A 16,570-nucleotide genomic window follows, 5' to 3' on the forward strand; every position below is an offset into this window, starting at 1 on the left:
CAACACCCCAAACAAAAACAAACAAAAAAGATACTCCCACATCAACTTAACAACCTACCACCTAGTAACACAAAAATGCCATGAAAACGAATAGGACCACTAGAAACACAAATGGGAGAGGGAACAAACCCAACTGAATGCCACCACAGATCCACAACTGCGGAAAACACCTCAACAAACAAGACCGAAAACTGCTAGCAGAAGGGGAAAGACGCTATACCGAACACCATACCTCACAATCGACCACTCACTGGAAAAAACCAACCCTACCAACGAATCAAGAGAGACCAACAGTACACAGCCACACAGAACGGACAAGGCCAGAGGGAACAAGAACACGATCAATGCCGTAACCCATATATCACAGAAACACGAGGACCCACCCTTCAACAGCTTCAAAATATAGAAGATGAAATTGAAGGAAAAACCAACCTGAGACTTAACCTGGAAGAGCTATTCAACGACGACACAAACGCTGTACCACCACAACTGGAGATATACTTTGAAGAAAAACAAAACACCGGTCAGAAAACGCTGATAAACATAAACCAAATTATACCATAAAAATCCATTGCAACCTAATCAATGCAAGATCGATGTCCAAACACTCAACAGAGATCTCCGACCTGCTGTGCGGCGATGTTATCAACATCCTATTCATCACAGAAACATGGCTGGACGACAACTACAAAATCACACTGCAAAGCTGCCTCCCCAGCAACTTCAAATGCCTGCAGTTAAACAGAAAAGGAAAAAAGGAGGCCTTGCAATAGCATTCAAAGAACACCTGAAAATTAAAACTGACAAACCTCTAAACATCAAACTGCGAATCCATGGTCATGCACTTATCAGCAAACCCAAAAAAAACATTCCATTTATACTGGTTTACAGACCACCGACATACGATGCAACCATTGTCGACAACTTCATGGATCGCCACGTTGGTGATAGCTTCTAACATGAACAGCTGATAATCCTGGGGGACTTCAACATATAGTTTGAAGAAAAACACACCAACTCACAAAGTTCACTAACCAGACAACTAGCAACCATGACACTACAACAACGGGTCAAAGGAGCAACACACACGGCAGGACATAAACTTGATGAAATGTTCGGCAAAGAAAAACACCACTGCACTGCTGATACAGGTACTCTGGAGCGACCATCTCATCATCCCATTTGTGATCACGCTAACAACTAAAGAAACCAACTAGCCCCTCAAATTCCCAACCACCACAAAATGAAACTGCAAAGCCTTCAAAGCGAGCAACCTAATAGAACAACTTAAGCTCACAAAACTATCTGCAACCGAACTGGACAAGACTGACCTAGACCGAAAAACAGACCTACTACATAAATGGATTGCTGATACAATCAACAGCATCTCTCTGGAAAAACCATTCCCCCCCTTCAAGAAAAAGAGCAATGGCAAAATGGTTCACCCCACTACTAAACACCATGAAAAAGAACAAGAAGCTGGAACTAGAATGGAGCAAAGAATGACCAAGGTGAGAAAAACCTGTTCCGGAGGCAAATCCGAGCGTACAAGAAGGAAATTCAAAAGGCAAAGAAAATGTACTATGACAGAATCACCAAAGCCTTCAACACACAAAAATGTTCAACATCGTAAACTAGAGAGACCCACCAGGTTGCGACAACGCTCCAATAGCTTCACAGAAACTATGCAACAACCTAGCAGACCATTATAAAAATAAAATAGTTAACTTCCGATAAATCATACAGAACAGACCGATCCATCCTAACGCAACCAATTGGAGCCAACGAAGAACCAGAGCACAAACTCAAACTTCCCACTAATATCAATAGACATTCATCAAGCTGGTAGATGTCAAGAAAGCAGCCTCGCTACAAACACCAGAGAGACTAGAGGACATTTTTCTCTGGACCATGTGTGAACAGCCCTCTACAATTTGATACAATATACTATATTCACAGGGTCACTTTTCCCATTCTTCCAAGACGTGTCTGTCTCCTATATGTGTTATACACCATTACATTTCCACATACTCATTCTTAATATCACAAAATATCAATTTATTATTATTTTTTCATATAAACTCTCGTAAAAAGCATCATATAAAAACAAAAAGCATAGTTATATCTCATACATGTATACCTCAATATAAAAGAAGTTAAACAAATTTTAAACAATTAGTACTGTACTCCAGCAATATATTGTGGTCTATTAGTTCGTCAATATTTTTTCTTTTTTATCCTTAAATGAATTTTCAGTTTGGATCTATGGTCAGAGCCTTCTCAAATTGAGTCGGTCCACACAAGTCCTTTTTTACTTAGACCCAACAGTTTTTACTCACTCATTCAAACACTTTCATACTACATCCACATACACTCCCCAAATCATACAGTACAGACCGATCCATCCTAACACAACCAATTGGAGCCAACGAAGAACCAGAGCACAAACTCAAACTTCCCACTAATATCAATAGACAGTCATCAAGCTGGTAGATGTCAAGAAAGCAGCCTCGCCCATTGAGTGCTTCCCCCCAGACATCTACAAATCAATCCTCACACAAGGAACGCCATTTGAATACTGCAGAAAACTCCTGAACCTGTCGCTCGCAACAGGGGCTGTGCCATGATCCTTCAAATCAGCATATATTAAACCACTCCTGAAGAACACAAGTGGCGACGTCAAAGACCTCCAACTACAGACCCATTTCAAACATCCCCTATACGGCAAAACTCCTAGAAACCTATGTATACAAACTAACTCAAGAGCACGTAGAAAAGCACCAGTTGCTGGACCAAGCACAAGTCTGCTTCAGACCTGCAAGAGGAACAGAATCAGCACTCCTATCCATCTGGGATGACCTAAAGATAAATGTCGACTTCAACACAACCTCAGCCCTGATTCTACTGTACCTCTCCACACCATTCGACACAGTAAGTCATGACACCCTCATCAAGAGATTAGAAGAAATAGGTATAGCGGACATAGCAATACTCTGGATAAAATCATTCCTAGCGAACAGAGCAGAGACTGTCTGGATAAAGCCCTTCAAATCTGCCCCACGAGTGAACGACTGCAGAGTACCACAAGGATCCTCCCCATCATCACTGTACTTCAACATCTATCAGACTGCCAAGTAAGATTACCTGATACGCGCTAGAAGTGGTTGATAACTGCGAGCACGTCACGGATGTAGAATGTTCTTGCTTCATATTCAAGGAATAGTCAAGCAGTTGTAAAGGTAAATTATTGATTGGTAATGAAATGCCAATATTAAAAATTGCCATGTTAGGAGACAGAATACTTGAGTGTAATGCTATTGAAAATGCACAGTATAGCACAGTTCCCTGTGCCCATATATAGATTTTGTTTGTGGGTTATGAAATAGAAAAAATATATTGATAAATGTCATTATTCAAAAAGCTATCCACTCATATCAATGTCGAAAGTATTACAATGGACACAACACCTAAAATATCAATGAATCCATTCGGCTACCTACACACTACCGCAAGGCCTAAAGCTAAATCTGGACACTTGATTCACCAGTGGCGGAATGTGGACGAATAGAGTGGGAATAGCGTTTGTGAGCAATTTTCGTGTCGTTCGCTGTTTATTCTTCTTTGTTACCCAAGATGATGTGTACATGTTCGAGGAAAATGCCGGCTGCAGATGCGTTATCTATCACCCCTCTTGTCCTCGAAGACTTGTTGGATTCTACTTTCCAGCTCATCCAGTGGATATCCACAATGTCTGACCCATTCTCTTATTCGATCTACAGTTTTCGCGAAAACATGCATTGTAGTGCCTTCAGATTTAGCATGAGTCTTCGAAGGGCAACCGCTAATTGAACAGGCAGGCATTGTTGAAAATTCTGAAAAGTAAATATCGACATTATTATACAATCTTGATGAATAAAAATGTGATACAAAAGTAAATGAACCATACAATGTTCAATGCAAGGTTTGTTTTGGTCGCAGGAACTTTACCAGTTCATCATGTGCGGCTTAGCATTTGCATAAATTGCATAAATTTATAAATGATGTCACTAAAATCTGAACATGTGACTCGTCCCTTGGATGTTCTGTCTTGCACGAGAAGGAAACATGATTACATTATAGACTGGACCCCCGAAGGATGCAATTCGATGACAATTGACACAGATGAAAATAAATAGATCTATTGATAGCATAACGATGGAAACTCAAGTCAATATCAATGAGACCAATGTACATAGCACTATTGAGTACATACTCTGGTTCGTACATGTAGGGCATTATTGTAGCCGTTGTGTGGTAAACGAACAAAAATAGTTTATATCGATGGTACAGGTGTTCACACAGGCTACAAGCGGCAAAGGTAGCTGACCAGAGCACAGAAACGAGTCACAGAATACTCAGAGAGAGGAATGGAATCGAAAATCTGCTGCTGTATGTTGTGAAACGGTCTGTTTATACTTATTGAGGAAAGAGGCGTCTTGCCATTTCCATGGCGACGCGTCATTAGCTGAAGCGCAGCGATTGTTGACACGAGACGTGCTTTGGCGTTGTGGTGGTACCCATTCTGTCGAGGGGGCAAAGAAGGTGAACAGCAACATGCCTTCCAGTAGCGGCTCTGGCAAGGGTTCCTCCATTGGATGCTAATTCTGGGTCAGTTTCTTGGTTGTCCACTAAACATCCTAGATCTGCCAGCACCGGCTTGGCCGAGTATCCTTGTTTCAAGGCTAAGTGTTTCTTAAGTCCCCTGACTCCCCTGAGGGGACATTTGCCTCTTTTTCTACTATGACGCAGTTCTCTTCAGGTCTTTACTAAATGGCGGCGCAACCCCCTTGGTCCACGGCAGCCTTTTTGGATACCTCCCTTACGCCAAGATTCATGACGAATGGTGTTGGGAGCGTTCCTTTGGGGCTGAGAAGCTTTTCCTCGCTATATGGACAACAAAGACCTGTTTTGTCGTTCCTGGCGACCGCTTCAGCTAAGGCCCCTTGTACACAGAGGTCAGGGTCCCAGATTCGATCCTTCTTTGGGATCAGGGGGGTTTCAGGGTTGCCGTACGCGCCGATCTGAAATTCCTGTTGGTAGCCCTGCCTGTAGCGGCAAGGTGGTTGGATTTTCTCTCATCTATCAGCCTCCTCAACAGGGACAGGTAATCTCCCTGCTGACAAATCATCAAATTATATTTTGTCGGTCACACAAATCTCAACTAAGCTGGAGGTGTGGCCAACCATCACCGAAGACTGGTGGGGTTGGTCCATCGTTTAGGCATGTTTTTGCTTGCCCTTTCCTCCTACCCTACCCTTCAAACCTCTTGCAACAGATCGGGATATCTTCCCTCAAAGCAGAAACTTCTCTACCTCTGAGCGGTTGAACCTGTTCCCCCTCATGGAGCAAGGGAGTGGCTAGTACTGCTGTTCTTTCACAGTGCTAAACCAGGCTGCCTTGCACTATCTTGGGTCTTTCAGAGAGAGATTCAAGTTGATCACGCCCTGCCAAATAAAGTCCTCTCTTCGGAAGGGCGGTTGGCTCAGTGTGGTGGTCTTCCAGAATGCTTAAATGCTCATTCTGACTTGGATCCCGCATATGAAATCTCTGCCATTCTCCGTGGGAGCAGAACACTTCCGATTCGGGTACTCCTTTTGGTCTCAACTCAGTGAGACGCACAAACTCCTGAGGGGCCCCGCAGCAGTCTCCCAAAACCGGATCTTCTTCCAAGGTTCCCCATTTGAGGCTAAGGCTGACCCAGTTCTGCTGTGGCTTTGGATACCAGCGTTTGCACTGAGGTTTCTCCATCCGGAGCCAACTGTACCGGGTCTTGGCTCGAGACCCCTCACGAGGTGGCTATAAGACCAAGGTTAAACCTGAGGCTCCCTTGCTTGGGGCTAAATCAGTCAACAACCGAATTGAATCCCTCATCCAGGGTCCTGGCTGTAAGGTATAACCCTAAGCCATTCCGCACGTGCGGCCGTGGTGATACCACGTCTGTTGAGGGGGCGAAAGAAGGCGGTCACGCACCACAGACCTTCCAGTACCGGCTCTGCCGCGGATGCTCCACTAGAGGCTAATTCTGGGGATGCCCCTGACGTGTCGAGTAAACACCCTAGATCTGCTAGTACCGGCTCTGCCGAGGTTCTTTGTTTCAAGACTAGGATGGCACACAGGAACCCCTCCACCCCTCCCCCCGACACCCCTGGGGTGCATATTTCTCCACTTGCTCCTGTGATGCAGTTCGCCACTGGTGTGTGATAATGGCGACCCAACCTCCACGGGCCACGATGGCCATTTTGAATACCTCCCTTAAAGCAAGGTTTTTACATCAACCAGCAGGGTGATGCAGACTCTCCTCTCCTTGTTGATCTTGCCATAAAAATTTGGGCTGGGCCATCCAGTATATTGTTTGGCTCCAGGCTCCACACATCCCAGGTCACATCAATGTGACCGCAGATTAATTCAGGTGCCAGTTGACATCGGTTACGAATGTGAGATGAACAGCAATATCATCTCCCAACTTTTCCTGAAATGGGGCATGCCAGAGGTGGTCCTCTTTGCAGCTTGTGGGTCAACATGAAAGCTTATGCTTTCCCCTCATTGCCTCCTATCTATTGGTCGCTCTGTAAGCACAACAAACTGTTGCCAAAGCAGCTACGTGGGTTTTCCCTTTAGCTTTTGGTTAGCATTACTGGTTAGACCTGAGCTCCAGAGCCGATGCTCAATTCGACCAGGCTGTTCTTAAAAACCTTTTTCAGTAAGGAGGTTCCATCCACCCGTATTTCCTGTGAGTGCTTGGTAATCTCCCAAAAGTATGGAGGAAAGGGGACAATGGACTAGGAGTAAGATGATCACTAATCTGTGTAACTTTGTTATTCTGCTAGTACCATGGCTTTAAAGTCTGCTAACTCTACTTGTGCTCTTGCAAAATTCACATTCAACCTGTGGGACTGCATAGCGATGACGGCTGATAACATCCCTGCGGGTGAGGAAAGAGACATCGTCTTCAACATGATAAAGGATGGTAAGGAGGCCAGGTGTGAGTGTCTGCAATCAGGTGTGGACACTGCTGGCCGCATCAGCAAGGCCATGGCGGCAAGCACTCGTACGCAGATTTAGCGCCTGATGTACAATCTAGACTCCGCAAGATGCCCTTTGACGGCGGTCACTTATTTGGTAATGAGGATGACGAAAGCCTTGAGAAGCTGCAGACCTCAAAGGTGGCTGCCAAGTTACTAGGTGCTTGTATCGGGCAGCCACAGCCCTGTCACCTCAGCAATATCATCTTGCCGGGGTAGGTCCTTTCACTACTACTCCTCAGTTGGAAGAGCGAGAGGACAGGCTGGTCAAAGAAGATTCCCCCCCTGGTGGACGAGGGAGAGGTGCAAAGCGCGCCCAAGCAGCAGCGTCTTTACCATCAAACTAAACTAAACCAAAGACACTGCTTCAGCTGCCTCAAAATCTCTTGAGGTCTTGAATCACACCCTGGTGAGATAGACTGTCACAGCATCTGAAAGAATGGTGAGGTATTTCTTAGTATGCATGGGCACTGGAAACAGTACCTCAAGGTTACTGCCTCCCCTTCATACAGAGACCTTAGGATCATCCACCAGGAAGCCATTCTCTAAATGTTCCAGATCCATTCTTGTTGCAGGAAATGTTAACCCTGCTAGAGAAAGGTGCTATGAAATGATATATTATTTATAATTTGCTTAATACCCAGAGGTTTCGAAGTGCGGACCCGGGGATAGAACCTGTTTTGCTCTGTGTCATCTTGCTTCCCAGGTGCGCACGTTGGCCCTGAGCTATTCTCCTGAGACACTGTATAGAACCAGTACATGTGATGGAGAGGAACAGAGGGTGTTAATTTCAAGAAGGATGGAGGACTGAGACCTATCTTGGACTTGAGATACTTGAACAAGTTCCTCGGGAAGGACAAGTTCAAGATGGTCACACTTTCTCAGATCCTTTAGGCCCTCCAGAATGTGATGCTATCTTTGGACCTTCAGGATTCTTACTTTCCTGTGCCAACCCATCACAAGCACAGAAGCACCGGAGGTTCGCCGTTGGCGGTTCTCATTATCTGTTTCAAATTCTTCCATTCAGGCTGACCTCTGCCCTGAGGGTTTTCACCAATCTGATGGTGGTGGCAGCGAATCTCTGGAGAAGGGGGCTACCCCTACCAGGTTGATCAGGGCACGTTTACCCGAACAAGCCCTGGAACATCTCACGGTAGCCTGCCACTCTCGCCACCGACTGGCCTTCTCCCTCAATTATAACAACTTTCGCACAATGCCATCTCGAAGAATCCAGTTAATTGGAGCATTCCTGGATGCATCCCTGGGAAAATCCTTGCCACCAGAGGTGAAGGCTCAACACATTCTGCAGATGGTAACCAGATTTCAGAATGCCCAGTGTCTACCGGCCTTCAAACTTTTGATGTTGCTCAGCCTCATGGCATCTTGCATTTTCCTGGTGGCAAAGGCTCGCCTGAGAAAGAGATCCCTTCAATGGGCTCTCAGGACACAGTGGTCTCAATTCTTGGGCAGGATGTTGCATCTACTTCAGGTTCTGAGCAAGGTGGCACAGGATCCTCTGTGGTGGGCTTGCAAGGAGACCATTCTGAAGGGAGAAACTTTGACAACCATGGCCGGAGATAACCATAGTAACGGACGCCTCACTCACGGGGTGGGAGAGCACACGCCAATGATCTGATAATCAGCGGTCATTGGTCTCCATCGGAGTCCAAACTACACATCAACCTTTTCGAGCTGTGGACAATAAGACTGGCACTGAAGGCCTTTCTGCCCTCTGTACATGGAAAGAATGTCCTGATAATGAAAGATAACCTGGTAGCCATATACTACCTCAACAAGAGGAATTGTAGGGGCACTGCTACTGTGCAGAGAGGCAATGTAGCTCTGGTTCTGGGCAATTAAAGAAGGACTCTCCCTATCAGCAGTTCAACTAACCGGGGAGCAGAACACGGCGGCAGGCACTCTGAGCAGGCAGAGCACGGTTTCCCACAAGTGGGAACTAGCTCAGGAAGTCCTTCACCAGATCTTCACCCTTTGGGGAACCCTTAAAGTGGATCTGTTCGCGACCAGTGTTAACTGGAAGTGTGAACTGTTCTGCTCCCAGGAATTTCCCCCAACAGGAGCTCTGGGAGATGTGTTCATAGTGAACTGTGAGTTTCCACTCCCGTACAAGTTTCCTCCAATCTCCTTCCTACTCCTACGTCCCATCCCCTTTCCTCCATCCTGTATGGGCGTCCCTCGCAAAAGACGGAAACTGAACCCTTTTTCACCAGAAAAATCACTTTCCCGTTACAAGTAATCGGGGGCAGTGCTGTGTGTATTCAGACGGACACCCGTACCTGCATGTACTACCTAAACAAGTAGGGGGGGCACCAGATACCCTACTCTATGCTGGTTGACCCTAGACATCTGAGAGTGGACGATTGCACAAGATTTATGGATCTCAGCTGTCCATCTGCCGGGAGAATCCAACCTGGAGGCGTACAGGCTCAGTCGGTCGGGCTCCGACAATTACAAATGGCAATACAAATCGCGCCTTGAAAGACTTGTGTATAGGTGCGTTACAAATGACATATCATAACTGAATGGGAGTGCTCCAGGAAATGTTCAACAAATTGGGCCACCTGGCCACAGATCTGTTTGCGACAGAGAACAATTGGACTTGTCAGCAGTTCACGTCCCAGGGGCAAATGGGCGCGGCTCCCTCAGGGATGCGATTCAGATACCCTGTGACGGGATGTGGGCGTATGCATGTCCCCTCACCACCCCCACACTGTTCATTTACAAGGTAGAGAGCAATATCAGGCAGTCCCAGCGGCTGCGTCTCATCCTCATAGCCCCGCAGTGGCCTGCAAGGCCCTGGTTCTCCGTCATTTGGCAGATGTCAGCCCAGCCAGATGGTCCCCTCCCGCTTGGGAAGGGCCCTCTGCTGGTGCAGTAGGGGGGGAGGCACAGTCCTGCACCCTTATCCCGAGAGGCTAGCCCTAACATACTGGTACCTGGGCAGGTCTCCAGCTGTCTCGCCACAACCTGGAAATCTTACAGGGAGCCAAGAGCTTATCTACACAAAAGCAGTACAAACGAAAATGGACCACGTTCTGCCTACGGTCCAAAGAAAACTGTGTTGATCTCCTGGCCTGCACTCTGGACCAGGTTTGAACCTTCTCGGCGCACTTGGCTAGATCAGGGGTCCAGGTGGACACCTACCGGACTTACCTAGCGGCTATTTGCACACACAGGAAGACACGTTTACTTTGTCTTCTACCAATCCAGCCGTAAAGAGGCAGCTGACAGGTCTGGCCAGACTGCACTCGCCGATCAAAAGCCTGCACCCACTCTGGGATCTTAGCGTGGTGCTCGGTGACCTGGCGCACAAACCTTTTGAACCCATGTCCAATATAGATATCAAACTGGCCACACTAAAGACAGCACTGTTAGTGGCGCTTACTTCTTTTTGTAAAGTCGGCTAGATACAAGCAGTGGCTTCGGAGCCCTATACCAGGTTTCATCAGGACAAAGTTGTGCTCCGCACGCACCCCAAGTTCCTCCCGAAGGTTGTCGCCTCTTTTCACATTAACAAGGAGATTGTGCTCCCCACTTTCTTTCCAGATCCCAAGGAAGAGGCACTAGAGGTTCTTCACTGTCTGGACATCAGGAGAACATTACAGTTCTATCTAGACAGAACAATGGCCTTCCGCAAGGCATACACCTTGTTAATCACATTTGGCGGCTCAAAGCCAGTTCAGCAAGCGTCCAAAGCTTCCATAGCTAGGTGGATGACCATGGCGATCCAGGAGCCATACAAGGTGCAGTGTAATGATCCGCCAAGGGACATGCATGCCCATGCCATCAGGGCCAATGTAGCAGCTTCCGCATTTCTCGCCACGTGCCATGGCAGGTGATTATCAGGGCGGTGACATGGGCCTCTCCATCAGCCTTTTGCAAACATTACTGCCTGGATACCAGTGCCAGGGCTGACGCAGCATTTGGCCAAGCAGTCCTGCTTAATCTTTTCGCATAGATTGGCAAGCTCTCCTCCCCGGACGGTTGTATCAGTGGTAATCGCCCATACAGGATGGAGGAAAGGGGATGGGATGTAATAGTAATTGTTACACCGGAGTGACTTATGTACTCCTAGTCCCTTGTCCCTTTTCCTCCATAGGCCCATCATCCTTCCCCCTAATATGAACAGCAAGGTTGTTCGGCATAATGCAAATGACACGTCCAAGGGGACTGAGGTGTGGCGCCTGTGGGCGGGGTTAATGGAGCCTTTGCTCCTGGGTCTTGCACACCTGTAAATTTAAAGGGGAAAGTGATTTTTCTGGTGAAAACTATCCTCCATACAGGATGGAGGAAAGGGGGCTATGGACTAGTAGGTTAGTCACTCCAGTGAGTAACACTTAAAATCAGGAGATTGAGAATGTTCGGGAAACCCATGATCCTAATTGCCCCGGATTGGGCAAGGAAAAGTGGTACCCGCACCTTTTGGACATGTCCATCTGCCCTCCAATGTGTCTCCCACAAAGAGAAGACCTTCTCTCGCGAGAGGAGGGTCGGTTTCTCCAGGCAGAGGTCAAGACTTTCAGCCTTCACGCATGGTTTCTGAGGGGCTGAGGTGGAAGGATTGGGACCTTCTGGATGACATAATGAAAATTTTGCTTTCTGCCAGAAGGCGAGCAACACAATCCTTATACCGGTGCCTTACGGTCAAACCCTCTTTTCTACCTAAGATTGTATCGGATTACCATTTAGCACAGATAATTCTGCTTCCAGCCTTCTATCCTCCACCTCATCCTGGCAAGGAAGCTGGAAGATTTCCTAGACTCGATCCAAGGAGAGCTCTACGCTTTTAGGTTTCAAGAATTGCAAAGTTGTGACAGCACAGCCAACTTTTTATTGGTTAAACAGGACACAACCTCGGTCTGTCAGTTACCAAACAAGCTATCCAGATTGATCATATTGGCTATTTTGGAGTGCTACAGGCTAGCTATTAAAGAACCCCCAGAAGGCCTAAGGGCTCATTCCACTTGGGGCATGAGGACATCCTCTGCACTTCAGAGGGGAGTTCAGATGAAGGATATCTGCGAGGCAGCTACATCGTCCACCATCCACACGTTTACAAACGATATTGTTTAGACACAACTAACAATGAGGGAAGATTTGCGAAGGCAGTTCTATTCTCCATTTTTCATGAACATTAATCTTACTCCCCCCTCCAAAAGAACTTAATACAGCTTTGGTAGTCTATCATAAGATGATTATGTGGGAGGACACAATCCATTTGAAGAAAGTTACTTACCCCTGGTTACTTTCTTTCGACTGGATTTTCCTGACACACATTCCTCATCACCCTCCCAACCTATCCCACTCTAAAATTTCCGAGCTTTAGACTTTACGCTCTTTTAAGGTCTGATAATTAAAGGCACTTCTAAATGTGACGCACGGGTTGGTCAGGCAGTGTTCAGAAATCTTTTTGCTGCTCTACCTTCAAATAACCCACCACCTTCTCCAAGTACTGCTTGCTAGTCTATGCAAAGCATGTGATTCTAAACAGAACCACAAGCCTCAGAAGGCATACATTACTTAACATATATTGGCTTTAATGGTAAATTCTTTTTATCGAAATTAAGCAGAAATTAAATGAAATTACTTACTGTAATCTTATTTCTGATGCTTGTATCTGCTTGCATTCACACATGCCCACCAATCCTCCCCTCTTGGAGTTGAAGTTTTCAGGACAAATCATGGATGAGAGAGATCATGGGTACAGTAGACGTCACACTAGGGATATTACAAACCTGTCCAGTTGACCTCTTTTCGAACTTCGAAAACATGTGCAATACTCTGAACCTTCCACTAGATGTCGGCCTATGCAAAGCATTTGAATCTAAGCAGATACAAGCCTCAGAAATACTATTACAATAAGTAATGTATGCCATATACATTCACCAGTAGGTTCACTTGCAATGCGTCAACAATAAACTAAGTCAGTTAGTTTAGTAATCAGATGTAGATAGAATGAATAGAACCAACACAATCCAATTCTTTTACTTGAGTGCAGCCCTATAATGTGTGGTGTATAGTGCTCAAGAATCACAGGTTCCAATACAGGTTTCCCCAGGGAAGGTATTCTCAAAAGGAGAGAATGCTTGTGGTGGGGATTTAAAAAAAGTTCAACATTATTTCAAAGTTAAATATGTATCTAAAGAAGGGTAAGTACTGGCTAGCCCAGGGGTAGTTCGCTTGACCCAGGCTTGAGGCCCAAAGGTAAGCGAGGGACCAAGGGGCTTTGCACCCAGTGTTACCCTATTGTTGGGGGGTTGGGTGGGCAGGAACAGTTATGGCCCAGGCTGTAAAACAAGTTAAGTAAACCTGCAGCTTTAATTGGTACCCAAATGGCTACCGTTAAGGTGCATGGGGCTACTAATGCATTAACTCCCCTTGAATCACAGCGGCCACCACCTTAGTCCCTAAAAGCAATGTAGAGTGATAAAATCACCTAAATACCAAAATTGGGTACAGCTCTGTCCTACATGCCAAATGCGCTATGTGACGAATCCAGGGTATTCGTCCCTTCTCCCCAGGGGGGAGCCTCCCCCTTTGAGGCTAGGGAGGTGAGCCTACTCCGCAAGACCCTGCCTAAGGGTCTGGGCAAATGGGACCTCACTGGGAGAGATTCACCCTTAGGGGTCAATGACTACCGTTCCTGTGAGGAACTCCCTAGACCATCCACCATGGTAGCAAATGTGAGTCTATAAGATATGAAGAAAATTGTAATATCCAGAGACTTGTCTGAAGACAAAACAAAAATATCCCATTATGACCAAGGGGGAAGATCTGTCTCTTTAAGAAGAGACGTAGACTTAAGAGACCAGAAGCCTGAAGGAGGAGAGGACGCTGAGGAGAGGCAAAGCACTATGCCAGAGAGAAGAGTTTAAGCAGGGGAAGCCCCCCTGACACCTGGAGGAGGCAGAGCCGAGGAGAGTGGCGGAGCTCGCGACTTTGAGAAGAGTTCTAAAGAAGAGGGAAATGCTGGAGGCCCGGGGCAGGACACCGACAACAAGGAGAAGCACAACCTTAGCAGAGTGAGAGGACCTGAGCTGGTGCTAAGGCCGATTGCGTTCCCCTGCAGTTAGAGGTAACTGGAGAGCCGGGAGGCTGGCGGGGCATCGTTATGGAGCACGAGAAACTTGTCCCAGTGAAATAGACGAGATACCAGATATGAAGCCATTTAAGTGGAACTTTGAAAAAGAGACTAACACGCCTGAAAGAGAAGGAGTGCTATAAATCTGTGGAACTGTCCCAAGAGGGGAGCCTAAACACAATCACTTTGTAAAAGAATTACAATACCTGGTCCAGAAGGTGACAAGAGACTATTTGACGATATCTTACTGAAGAGAACTTTTGACTGAAGAGACTTTGCCATAAAGGAATACCCCGAGAGGGGAGATATTCTCCTAGTATAATTTAAGTTAAAGTAGTGGTAGCATAGGTTAGAATTAGGTTTGGACTGACATTTTCATTTTTGGACTTGCTGACCAGCACCTTCGTTATTTGTATAGGCTGGGATAACCCACTGGCAATAGGGAAAGATGTGCCTTATCTTTAATAAACAGCACTAAAAATGTCCTTTAACTGTATGCCTACTACTTCCGACCCACCACAGCTACCATACTATCTGTTTAACATTGTTTTGCTTAAGTAAATCCCTTTTTATAGCAATTTACTTTGACAAAAACCACTTTGTTGATGAAGTAGAATTGTTTTTTTGAGGATTAGTGTTATGATGGAGGTAGTGGGGAGACCCCCATTTGGAAGAAAAGAAAATAGAAGTTTTTCTTTGTTGAAGTAAATTACTACTGAATCATTTCTTTGGCTAAGCGTAGAACAATAGCATCATATACTGAAGGGTTGCAGTCGAAAGGTGTCTTCAGCAGTAGTCACTGTTGGGTAAAAGATCTTAAACAATCTGGTTGGCGGCGGGGGAAGCGGGGATGTGGTAGGTGAAGCATAAAGGTTCCAGAAAATAGAATCCCTCAAGAAGGGATTCTGCCCTAACACAGATGGACATTATTTAATTGCTCTGATATACCTAGGAGAGGTAAATTGGTAGCAAACTGATTTTCAAAAGGTAAACCGATGAGCATTCATTTAACTGTTCACTCATTTCTCTCTGTTAAATATTGTTCTGAGATCTTGCACGTAGGAGTAGCTCTTCAAGCAAGGATTATGAATTGAATATCCAAAAAGAAGGGTTGCAATAAAGTAGGTTAGCAGTCAGCCCAACTATCCGCTTTCAGACTTCAGCTCTGCACACAATCAGCTACTGGCATTTTATTACTGTGATTTAGACCTGTCCACAATAAATGTTCTATGTACATACAAAAGCTGAGATTGTAGAACCGTACTTGGGTTGGTGAGTATTCCAGTCAAAGGTTGCTGCTGCATAGATCTGCCTGCGGACTGGTCGATTTCTTGGTAATTAGGTGAGCATTCAGCATTAGCAAAAGGACCACCTGAATGCAGTTTTGTTTTAGTGATGTGTGATTTATTGTGCTGGTGAGTGTTCATCTAACATGTTAATTAAATTATAAAAGTGAGCCTGCACTTTTATGGTCAAACTAACAATATACATGTATTAATGACAATGTTTTCAAGTCTAATATTATTACTAATTGCTTGCATTGCCAACTGCTGATTGATTTTTCTTTTAACAATATGCTGCATGCAGACAAAGATGACCTGTCCCCAACTGCTGAGGTTTGGGATGTAGACCAGGGGATTATAAGTAAACTGAAGGAACAGTACAAGAAGGAACGCAAGGGCAAGAAGGGGGTAAAGCGTAAGTGTCTACTGTTCACATTTAAGCACTATCTAATTTGGACCATGTTAGATTGGTTGCTCTCTCTCTCCAAAATTGACATGTTTCTTTTGACTAGCAGTAATTCCTTCCTGTCTCAGTCGGTAGCATATCTCTACATGAATGAAAACTGTTGCTTCACTTTTCTCACTTTCATGTACTGAAATATGATAATTCTGTTGACTTGCATTCTCTTAAAAAAATATACACACACAGCATTTCTGGTTAAGAAGGCATGTGATCGATGTCAGACTATGCTTGCTTTGAATGGTTTTATAGGCTGTGTTGATATATCCTTGTGGAGCTAGAGTAAAAAAGCTCGCTCAAACTAACCATCAAACCAAAGGCCTTAAGTTAGCCCATGTTTTTGCCATTGCCCTAAATCAAGAAACTGTGCTGCTATTGCTAACATGGATACTCGGGTGTGCATCCGTTCTTTGGTTGTTTGCTCCAAGGTAGTTGGTGGAAAAGAGTGAACTGTGTGTTTCGCAGTCTGGGATTCATGAATTGTCAGGTTAAAAGCAACAGCCTAATCACCTGGACTTGCCCCGTTGTTCCCAAACCACCTCAATTGAATTTAGTTTTTAAAACAGTTGCTCAATACTTTTCCAAATGGTACATGTCCAGCTCTGCATTTTTTTCATGCATGTTTGTTGAACTGTCTATGCAGTAGGCATGCTTCCCTCACCTC

At 45.5% G+C, this 16,570-nt stretch overlaps 1 protein-coding gene across 3 annotated transcripts in view; it reads left to right on the forward strand.

The window, feature by feature from the left end:
• The window catches only part of STRN3 (striatin 3), a 1,674,795-nt gene that overhangs the window by 829,452 nt on the left and 828,773 nt on the right, over positions 1-16,570 (forward strand). For 2 of the 3 annotated variants that reach the window (XM_069638486.1, XM_069638488.1), the window contains exon 8: positions 15,751-15,861. The exons of the other annotated variant lie outside the window; for it this stretch is intronic. In XM_069638486.1, the coding sequence (XP_069494587.1) occupies positions 15,751-15,861 (111 nt within the window). The remainder of the gene's footprint in view (positions 1-15,750; positions 15,862-16,570) is intronic. 3 annotated transcript variants of the gene reach the window in all.

This window comes from Ambystoma mexicanum, chromosome 14 (genome assembly GCF_040938575.1).
Source record: "Ambystoma mexicanum isolate Mex_15411 chromosome 14, UKY_AmexF1_1, whole genome shotgun sequence".
In the NCBI taxonomy this organism is placed as follows: Eukaryota; Metazoa; Chordata; class Amphibia; order Caudata; family Ambystomatidae; genus Ambystoma; species Ambystoma mexicanum.